The sequence below is a fragment of the Rhinolophus sinicus genome, chromosome 18, assembly GCF_057876585.1.
Source record: "Rhinolophus sinicus isolate RSI-liver-muscle chromosome 18, RSI-T2T, whole genome shotgun sequence".
In the NCBI taxonomy this organism is placed as follows: Eukaryota; Metazoa; Chordata; class Mammalia; order Chiroptera; family Rhinolophidae; genus Rhinolophus; species Rhinolophus sinicus.
Window position 1 is genome coordinate 68346582 of NC_142518.1, and position 11213 is coordinate 68357794.

General features: G+C 41.8%; 1 protein-coding gene across 2 annotated transcripts; it reads right to left on the bottom strand.

The window, feature by feature from the left end:
- Nucleotides 1-1944: 1944 nt before the first annotated feature.
- On the bottom strand, nt 1945-3533 carry LOC109439547 (protein BEX1-like). 2 transcript variants are annotated; one of them, XM_019719862.3, is made up of 3 exons: nt 3379-3533; nt 2938-3020; nt 1945-2576 (listed from the first exon to the last, which is right to left on the bottom strand). In XM_019719862.3, the coding sequence occupies exons 2-3, from the start codon at nt 2999-3001 to the stop codon at nt 2185-2187; spliced, it is 456 nt and encodes a 151-aa protein (XP_019575421.1). In that variant the 5' UTR covers nt 3002-3020; nt 3379-3533; the 3' UTR covers nt 1945-2184. The 2 variants fall into 2 exon arrangements, with proteins under 2 accessions (XP_019575421.1, XP_019575420.2); XM_019719861.2 differs by lacking the exon at nt 3379-3533 and adding an exon at nt 3165-3372.
- Between the last annotated feature and the right edge of the window lie 7680 nt (nt 3534-11213).

The window sequence follows — 11213 nt, forward strand, 5'->3', positions numbered from 1 at the left end:
AGTACAACATAGAGAATACAGTCAATAATGTTGCAACCATTTTGTATAGGGCCAGGGGTGTACTGGACTAATCAGGGGGAATCACTGAATAAAGTATATAAATGTCTAACCACTAAGCTGTACATCTGAAACTAATATAATATCGAATGTCAACTGTAACTGAAAAAATAATTTAAAAGAAGCTAAGGAAAAAAGCATCAATACCCTTAAGAGATACATATTAGTTATCTATTGCTTTGTAATAATAACCCCTAAATTTAGCATCTTAAAAACCATACACATTAATTATCCCAAAGATTTTGCAAGTCAGAAGTCTGGGTGTGACTACTCTTGTCTTCTGTATCATGGTCTTTACAAAGCAACAGTCAATATGTAGGCCAGAGCTAGGGTCTTAGCTGAAGACGTGAGTGCGGGAGGATCTGCTTCCAAACTCACTTAAGTTGTCGGCAGGATTCACTTCCTAATGGGCTATTGGACTGAGCATCTCAGTTTCTTACTGGCTATTGGTTGATAGATACTCTCAGTTCTTTGCCCTATGGGCCTTTCCAACATGGCATCTTGTCTAATCAAAGCCAACAGGGGGAATGAGGAGGGAGTCTCTTAGCAAGATAGAAATCGAAATGCTCTGTAACACAATAACAAAAGTGACATCACATCACTTTTGCTATATTCTATTGATTAGAAGTAAGACCTAGTGATTTTGCCCACTCAAATAGGAGGGACAATTACACCAGAGTATGAGTACTGTATCCAAATGTAACATGAAATCTTCATATCTAAGTTCTGACATGAGAATTTTTAAGTGCCTTCCGTGCATTTATATGTTCACTGAAGAGTTCTTTGGATCTGGATCTATTATTGGCTTTTATTTCTTTTTAGCACAAGCAATCCATATTCTTTAAGAAAAATGTAGTTGAGTACAAAAAAAAATCACCCAATAACTCACAAGAGATAACCACTGTTAAATTTATAGTGTAAATACTTTCAATTTTAATTATGCAATAAATCTAAAGGTCTTTTTAAATTTTCTCATCCTTTGCATTTTAATGCTTCTCTCTACTGAATTCACCTTTATGTTCTTCTAATTACTATGTTTTCAATTTAAGGATTAAGATCATAGCAAATATATACACACCAGTAACATTTTAGACATTAATGTGCGTCAAAATCACCAGGAAGCTTGCTAAAATTGAAAGTTCTGGAGCCCCATTCAGATTTAGGGTAGAACTAGGAGTCCATTTTCAAGAAAGTGCTCAGGTAATTCTCACACAGGTGGCAGATTAGCATACTTTTATAAACACTAGGGTGTTATTAAATGAATCTAATGTTCCTTTAGGAATTGCAAGTAATCCCTTCTAGAGAATTCAGGTCAGATATCCTAGGTTATTTTATTCAGGGACTGAACTGAGACAAGAAATCAAGACTCAGTCATTAATAATTGTACTTTAAGTGCCTACATTTTGTCAGGCAGAACTCACAGATTGACCAGCAGACACTGTAGTCCCAAGGGGAGGAGGGATGCTGAACTTATGAGACCTATCTTTCGGGACTCTGCTAAATATCTGAGGATAAGGGGACCTTGCTTAATAGGTGGGGGTGGGCCAAAAATAGGTAAACACAGCTCACACACTCCTGAACTCGTTTCACAGTCATGTGAAGCAAATAAAGTCCCCAATTCATAAGGAAGTCCTGGGTTTATTAATCTGGCTAAAATATCCAAATTTTGTGACCAAGTACTTAATAAAGTGACCCGCCTGCTTTTATAAGATCACTAAAAATAGTTTTCATTTCTTCTCAAAATACAGGTAATATGAAATAAAACACATCAACCCATCTCACAAAAATAAGTCCCTGTATTAATAATTTGGTATATTTAAGTTTAGCATTTTCTCTTCATGTATTAAATAAACATAAATTTTGAAATAAAAAGGATAAATACAGAGATTGCTTTTTAAAACTGCTTTATTAACTTCACAATATATAATAAGCATCTTTCCATGCAATAGGTAAAATTTTCCTAACAAAATCTTGCAGACTGAATAAAAATCAACATTCAACTAGAAGCCGGTAAAGAGACCCACCAGAAACAAGTAACATCAAAAGGTTTACAACAAAGGTACATTACGATCACCTATGTTTAGAAAGCAGGTGTCTCCCTATTAACTGCAGGGAAAACATCAGCATTCAAGGCATAAGGCAAAACTCATCATGACGGTCATGGTGAGGGGGGTCAGTGCTAACTGCCCGCAGACTATGACTCAGTTGCTTTTCCCTCAGCTTTTGCCTGAGTTGTCTCATCTCCTCCCCAACCCTTTCCATATTCTCTTTTCCCATCCTTGCTTGTGGCTCTCCAAGCCTTTGAATTACATCCCATCTATACTGCAGGATGGGCTGCCTAACACGGAACCGCCTACGATTTCCTCTAGGTACACAATATTCACCAGCTTCCAAAGGGAGGGCCAAGGGCTCTCCTTTATTAGCAGCTTGCTCCTTTTCATCCTTGTTTTCATTTTCCTGGTTAGTATTTTCCACCTTGATATTTTCTACCACTTGTTCCTCTTTGGACGCCATTACTCCTAGGAGGTAAAAAGGGAGAGAAGGGATTGAATTTTTGGTGGAGAGATCAGCACCGAGGACAGAGGCCTTACTATTCGTCTTGCAGGGCTCTGGATATCAACGGTTAGTTTTTAAATTTCATGTTTCCCACCTGAGAGGCTCCCTACACCCTCTAGGGGTCCCCCAGTCCAAGCTCTTCCCCTTCCCTCTCACTATTCTCCTTTCCCACTCCCCAAACCCACCATTTTCCTTACAGATCCATCCCCAGGCCTCTGCAGGCACCAAAAAGGAGGACGGGTGATTGGGTGGGGGTAGGATACTTGGGGGGGTGTCCTAGATTGGGCTCTGCACCCGCCCCCCACCACTGTCTCCCGCACCCACCTGGGTCTATCCTTACTGTCTCCTCCTCTTCTCGATTCTTGCCGCGAGTGCGCCGCCCGGACATTTGACACAGACCCACAGACCTGCAGAGGGTCAGGTTGTGGGGGAGCAAGGACTGTTGCAAACGCTGTGCAGCAACCTGCTGCCACTAGGCCCCTTCTCTGCCCTGGCAACCTTGGCCACCCCAGCCCCGAGACTCCCGCCCTTTCTACCCCCACCCGGTTCACCATGTTCCTGCAGGAGCTCGGTGGATAATCACTGCTTCCCTCCCTGGAGCCCTGCCGCTCCAGCACCGCCACATCAGAGGAGTCATTATTTATGTTCCCAAGAATTCCAGGGGTGGAGAAAGCCGGCGGGGACCGCTGCGCTGATCCCCAATGCCGGCATCCGGGGTTGGGGGGCGGCTGCCGCCCTGGCCTCCGCCCGGCCTCCTGCCCTTACCTGCTCGGCTTTCCCCCGGCCCGATGCCAGCCCGCCGTGCGCAGGGCAGCGGGCAGCTGGTACCCAGACAGGAGTGACGACTGCACCGAAGGCTGCGTCGCTCTGCAGCTCCCGGTCACGTGAGGGCCCCGCGTCACCAACGAGCGCTCCCTACCCCTCCCAGGGCCCGCGAGGAGTTCGACCGACCCTCCCCCCAACTCCGCCTGCAGAACTCCACCTCCCCGCGTCCCTGCGCGGGACCCCAGCGTGCACCTCCCTGTCACTCAGCCCAGTCCTCTCCAATTGGAGGGCCCACAAGTGGCTTCACCACCCTGCGGTTGGGGTTTGCTCCTCTCTGGTTATCAAGGAAGTTCTGCATCTTCCCCTCTTCACCGCCCTACCAAGGCCTTGGCATTGGCCTTTTCTTCTTTCTTTCCTCTTCTCCCTGGCTGTATATCTGTGTCCTAATGGTTTCTCTTTACTTCCTTTTTCAAAATCAGTATGCCTCAAAAACCTGAAAATTATGAAATTTCATTTTTAAAACAAATGCTTCAACCTGGGGAAGTAAAGCATCTCATTGTTTATGTTCTCCAGCACCACACAGAAAACGTTTACCAGGGCTCCACACAGCTTTATTTTTAGAACATTCTAGCTTGGTCCAAAATTTTATGGGAAAAAGGGAAACATTCCTTAACACAGTTGGTGTTTTGAAAATGATCTGTGAAGTAGCTCTTCAGGGAGAAGTCCAGTTGTCCAATCTTGGCCATTTTATATAAATAACTTACATTTTTTTTCCTTCTGGGATAAATTTCAAGTTTTGTTAATAAACATTTATATTTTATTCTATTATAATAAACATTCATTAAATATGAAAAAGCATTTGCTGATAACTGAAGTCATCTGCTGAAATTTAATGGCTAATACTAATGGTGGTTTTGAGGCAGGTTGAGGGATACAGATAGAGCTACCCGTCCTTGACAAGAGGCTGGGAAGGGGCTGCCACATTCCAGAGCCTCTCATTTTCTACATTCAGCCTCCTGACTGTTGCTTACTCCAAAAATATAGATGGACAGGTGACCAAAGTACTGACCTGAGTAAATTCTTTTGGTTACTTTCCTCCATTTCTTCCCCAAATTCCTACCTGGTAACTCACCTCCCAGATACATGAGGAGAGAGGTCTGTTCTCATGTTGGAAACCAGATGGGGCTTTTCTACACCTTTGTGGCGGGGTATTCCAAGAACTGTAGAGAAGTGATTGCTGGGGAAAGATCCTCCCTAGTCAGCCTGCTCTCTCCTCTATTTCACCTTGTCCTGGTAGAAGCCTCTCTGAGACCTTTCTGCTATCTCTCACCTGGCTTAGGAAGTACAGACTGTCGGGATCCTCACCTTAACCTCCTCACCTCCAGGGCATTCAGGAAGAACCCAGTCTTGCTGCAGGGTCACTATCTGGTAGTGCACACCCACCCTGGTACTCTCTCATTTATACCAGGACCCGAGGAACACTCTCTGCAGAGGATCCTGAGTAACCTTAATTTAAGCATTCTCAATACAGAAGTCTGTGGAACCCATTAAATGTTATTTAAAATTATCTGTGTGAGGGGGGGTGGTAAGATATTCACATTTTTTTGTGTGGGAAGAAAGACCATACTTCTTACCAGCTTCTTCAAAGAGGCTGTGATTCCTCACCCCTCAAAAAGTTTAGAAGTCTTTCTATATGCTATCTCACTCTAGTAATTAATTCTCACCTTAGCCCTGCTTCTTTTTCCTTTGTTTTCTGCCTTGCTATCCACTCATTGGCCAACCCAGAACCTGGTTATTAACCTTGAATCCCTCTTCATTATCCCTCACATTCAGTTAATAACCAAATCTGGCTGAGACTCTCTTTATATCATTTTAAAACAGCATTATGGAGCTATAATTCACATATCATAAGATTTGCCCATTTAAAGTGTACATTTCAATAGTTTTTACTATATTCACAGATATGTACAACCATCACCACAGTTAATTTTAGGACCTTTCCATCACCTCAAAAAGAAACTCAAGAAGTACTATTTAGCTATTACCCATCCCCCATCTTCTCCAGGCCAAAGCAACCACTACCATACTTTCTGTTTCTATAAATTTCCCTATGCTAATAAATGTAATCATATAATATACACATATTCTTTTGGAATTGGCATCTTCATTTAGCGTAATGTTTTCAAAGTTCATGGCAACAATTTGATTAATCATTTGAGGAACTGCCACACTGTTTTCTAAAGTGAGTGACCATTTTACATTCCTACCAGAGGTGCATGAGGGCTCCAATTTCTCCACATCCTCACCAACATTTGTTGTTATCTGAAATTTCGATTCTAGCCATATGAGTGGGGATGAAGTGATATCTTGTGGTGGATATGATTTGCATTTCCCCATTTCTCAGATGACTAATTATATTGGGCATCTTTTCATGTTATAATTCTGCTCCCATTCCAATATGTGGGGGTTTTCCCCACATCATCAAGCAATTCTGACACCAGCTGTGTGTCCTACAATTCACCTGAATTCTTACACTATGTACCTAGAGATAGTAACAGACACCACAGGTTAAGTAAGGGCTCAGTCTCGCAAGACTGCCCGCCACTTCAGTTGTCAATAGAAAATCCTCACTGATACCTATGCTTCTGACCTACTGGTTATAAATCAGCGGTTTCCACCAACCCCTCCTTAGGTTCAATTAATTTGCTGGAACAGCTCATAGAATTCATGAAACCAGTTTACTCACCAGATTACTGGTTTATTACAAAGGATATTAATGGATACAAATCAACAACCAGATGAAGAGATGCATAGGGCCAGATCTCAAACAAAGGAGCTTCTGTCCCCATGGAGTTTTTGACCCAACATTGCAGCACATGGAAGTGGTCCAGTTCACCAACCTGGAAGTTTTCCGAACCCTCTTTTTGAGGTTATACAGAAGCTTCACTACAGAGGCCTGTGGATTAAATCATTGGCCATTGATGATTGATTCAAATTCCAATCCCTCTCCCTTTCCTGTAAATGTGGGGATGGATCTGAATGTTCAAACCCTCTAATACTGGTTGATTCCTCTGGCAACCAGACCCCCATCTTCAGGGGATATCCAAAAGTTATCTTACTAAAATAAACTCAGTTGTGGTGGAAAGGGCCTTGTTATGAATAACAACACACCCATTTCACTTTTATAGCTCCTCTGAATAAATTTCAGCAACTCAGGACAGAAGACCAAATATTATAACAAAAGATTCTGAGAGACGTCATCAAAATGGTGGCATGAGGTGAGCCTCTGTAAATCTCCCCTGGAATTCACAACTAATACAACAACTATAACTCAGGCAAGACGAAGAGGCCCACTACTGAATTCACCTAATAATGGGCAAATTGTACAAGCTGGGGAGGAGGGAAGGGAGAAGTGTGGAGACAGGGCCACACAGGCGTAGGACACAAACCAGATCAGGGCTCCAAGGACGCTCCATCCCGGAACTACTGCAGCTGTGAGAGAGGGAAGAACTTGGACTGCTAGGGCTCCGCTTATGGCCCACAGGGCTGAGGGAACGCCATATAACACAGCTGAACCCAATGCCCATGGCAGAGACTTCGGAGCAAAGACTGAGGGAAGAGGATGAAAACAGTGGATTAAGACCTCACTGCCCAGCAGAGAACGGAAGCCTTAGGCACTGAGACTAGTCGCCCCCTCCGTACCCTTGCAGAGCTCGCCCCGCCCCCACCTGCCCATTGCTGGAAGTGGAACAGTACCAGTGTCAGATCAAAATAACACAATATTTCCAGTTCTGAGAACTGTGGTACGCAGACACAGATTCGCAGCCCAACTTGTTCCAGAAAAGGGGCGGGGTCTGTGGAAACAGGACTGGCTGTGATGGTGGTTGCCACCATTGCTCTGGGCCACCTCTTATAGCGCACCCCGGACCTGTCCCCACCTATCTGGGTGGATCCCTGCAGAAGTACACTGAACTTCTGAAAAACACAGGCTCTGAATCTGGTGCAGGAAGAGCTTTGGAACTTCAAAAGCTCTCCACATACCCACACGGGCACAGCACCCTACAACCCAGGTGAACTGTTAACAGAGGAGAAGTCTGCCTTCCAGGGAATCCCCCCATTGAGTGAAAAGCTGGAATAGTACAGAGAAACCATAACACTACACTGTGAGAGAGAAAAAGGCTGCAGTTGGAGAGAAAATAAAACATTCTACCAACAAGTACTGGAAAACAAAACAAAGATCTCTTCCTTTCAACCTTCCTTGCAGAACCCACTCCTGTAGATGTCTAGGAAAAGAAAGAATAAATCAGTAATTGCCATGAATAACCAAGGCAACAAGACAGCTCAGATAGAAAATGAAAAGTATCCAGAAAAGGAACTCAAAGATATGGACATATGTGACTTAAATGACAGAGAATTCAAGATTGCAGTTCTTAAAAAACTCAAAGAGATGCAAAAAAACCAGACAGGCAGTATAATGAACTCAGAAACAGAATCAAAGAACAACATGAACATTTTACCAAAGAGATTGAAATTTTAAAAACCAACCAAATAGAATGTCTGGAGATTAAGAACTCAATAGAAGAAATTAAGAATGAAATAGCCAGCTTAGGTCGCAGAGTTGACCAGATGGAGGAAAGAATCAGAGACATCAAAGATAGAAACCTGGAGATGACACGGATGGAAGAAGAAAGAGACTTGAGACTTAAAAGAAAAGAAAGAACTCTACAAGAACTTTCTGACTCCATCAGAAAGAACAATATAAGAATAATGGGCATACCAGAACGACAAGAAAGAGAGAAGGGAACAGTGAGTATATTCAAACAAATAGTCGATGAGAACCTCCCAAACTTGTGGAAAGAAGATGATACTCAAATACAAGAAGCAGATAGACCACCTAATTACCTCAGACCCAACAGGCACATTGTATTGAAGCTGTCAAAAATCAAAGACAAAGAAAGAATTCTCAAGGCAGCCAGAGAAAAGAAGATGGTAACGAACAAAGGAAAGCCCATTAGATTATCATCAGATCTTTCAGGAGAAAATATACAAGGCAGGAGGGAGTGGAACCAAATATTCAAACTATTGAAAGAGAGAATTTATGGGCCAAGAATAATATATCCAGCAAAGATATCCTTTAGATATAAAAGAGGAATAAAGACCTTTCCAGACATACAGAAGCTGAGGGAATTTTCTAATACATGACCTGCACTACAAGAAATACTAAAGGAGGCTATTCAACCACCATCAATAGGAACAATTTGTGGCAACCAAAACATAAAAAGGGGGGGAGTAAAGGCCTGAACCGGAATATGGGAACGGAGAAAGTAAGCGTGCTGAAGAAAATGGAATACTCTAAATATCAAACTTTCTTTTATATAAACTTAAGGGTAACCACTCAAAAAATAAATCCAGGGACCGGTCCGGTGGCTCAGGGGGTTAGAGCTTCATGTTCCTAACTCCGAAGGCTGCCAGTTCGATTCCCACATGGGCCAGTGGGCTCTCAACCACAAGGTTTCCAGTTCAATTCCTTGAGTCCTGCAAGGGATGGTGGCCCCAACCCCTGCAACTAAGATTGAACATGGCAACTTGGGCTGATCTGCAGCTGAGCTCCCAAATGGCTCAGTTGGTTGGAGTGCGTCCTATAAACCACAAGGTTGCTGGTTCAACTCCCGCAAGGGATGGTGGGCTGTGTCCCCTGCAACTAGAAAATGGCAACTGGACCTGGAGCTGAACTGCGCCATCCACAACTAACTGAAAGGACAACAACTTGAAGCCGAATGGCACTCTCCACAACTAAGATTGAAAGGACAACAACTTGACATGGAAAAAAAAAACCTCTTGGAAGTACACAGTTTTCCCCAATAAAGTCCTGTTCCCCTGCCACAATAAAACCTTTTTTAAAAAATCCAGACTGAAATATATACTGTAATAAAAGAAGAAACAGAGGGAAACATCATAGAATACCACCACACAGAAATAATCGACAACAACAAAAAGGCAAAGAAACAATGGAGAAACAATCTTACCAGAAAACTGAAGATAGAATGAGGAAATCCTCACATATCAATAATCACCCTAAATGGACTGAACTCACCAATAAAAAGGCACAGATAGCAGATTGGATCAAAAAACTAAACCCAACCATATGCTGTCTCCAAGAGACACATCTCAGCTACAAGGACAAGCATAGACTCAAAGTGAAAGGGTGGAAATTGACACTCCAAGCAAATGGTATTCAGAGAAAATCAGGTGTAGCCATACTGATATCAGATGAAACAGACTTCAGGGTGAAAAAGGTAACAAGAGACAAAGATGGACATTTCATAATGGTAAAGGGGACTATACAACAAGAAGACATAACAGTCATCAATATTTATGCCCCCTATCAGGGAGCACTGAAATATACTAAGCAACTACTAACAGAACTAAAGGGAGAAATTGACCAAAACACAACTATACTACGGGACTGAAATATATCATTGACAGCTATGGCTAGATCATCCAAACAGAAAATAAATAACGAAATAGTAGCCCTAAATGACACATTAGATGAAATGGACATAATTGACATATATAGAGCACTTCATCCTAAAACATCAGACTATACATTCTTTTCTAGTGTACATGGAACATTCTCAAAGATAGACCATATATTGGGACATAAAATCAGCCTCAGCAAATTTAAGAAGATTGAAATCACATCGAGCATACTCTCTGATCAAAGGCTTTGAAATTGGATATCAACTGCAAAAAGAGAGCAGGAAAAAGCACAAATACATGGAGATTAAATCTTTTAAAGAACGACCGGGTCAAAGAAGAAATTAGAGGAGAGATCAAAAGATACATAGAAACAAATGACAATGAAAACACATCCTACCAAAATTTTTGGGATGCAGGAAAGCAGTTTTAAGAGAGAAATTTATATCATTACAGGCCTATCTCAAGAAACAAGAAAAATCCCAAAAAAATAATCTCATGTTACATCTTAAAGAACTAGAAAAAGAAGAACAAATGAAACCCAAGGCCAGCAGAAGAAAGGAAATAACAAAAATCAGAGCAGAACTACATGAAATACACAACAAAGACAATAGAAAAAATTAATGTGACAAAGAGCTGGTTCTTTGAAAAGATTAACAAAATTGACAAACCCCTGGCCAGGCTCACTAAGATGAAAAGAGAGAAGACAATAATAAACAAAACCGGAAATGAAAAAGGGGAAGTTACCACGGACACCACAGAAACATAAAGGATCATCCAAGAATACTATGAAGGACTATATGCCACCAAATTCAATAACCTAGAAGAAATGGACAAGTTCTTAGAAACATATAGCCTTCCAAGGCTGAACCACGAAGAACTGTAAAATCTAAACAGACCAATCACCAGTAACGAAATTGAATCAGTCATCCAAAACCTTCCCAAGCAAAAGTCCGGGACCAGATGGCTTCACTAGTGAATTCTACCAAACCTTCAAAGAGGATCTAATACCAATCCTGCTCAAAGTCTTCCAAAAAATTGAAGAAGAGACAGTACTCCCTAACTCATTTTATGAGGCCAACATTACCTTGATACCAAAACCTGGTAAGGACAGCACAAAAAAGAAAACTATAGACCAATATCTCTGATGAATATAGATGCAAAAATCCTAAACAAAATTCGAGCAAATCAAATACAACAACGCATTGAAAAGATTATTCATCACGATCAAGTGGGGTTCATCCCCGGGCACAAGGATGGTTCAACATCCACAAATCCATGAATGTGATACATCACATAAACAAAATAAAGGACAAAAATCATATGATTATATCAATTGATGCAGAAAAAGCATTTGA

Bases quoted from the DNA above. Each gene is read 5' to 3' on its own strand.
- LOC109439547 (XM_019719861.2), bottom strand. From the start codon at position 3,250: ATGACTCCTCTGATGTGGCGGTGCTGGAGCGGCAGGGCTCCAGGGAGG. The intron at 3,021-3,164 runs GTGAACCGGGTG...GACCCTCTGCAG, and splicing joins CGAGCTCCTGCAGGAACATG to GTCTGTGGGTCTGTGTCAAA. The intron at 2,577-2,937 runs GTGGGTGCGGGA...TTTACCTCCTAG, and splicing joins GACAGTAAGGATAGACCCAG to GAGTAATGGCGTCCAAAGAG.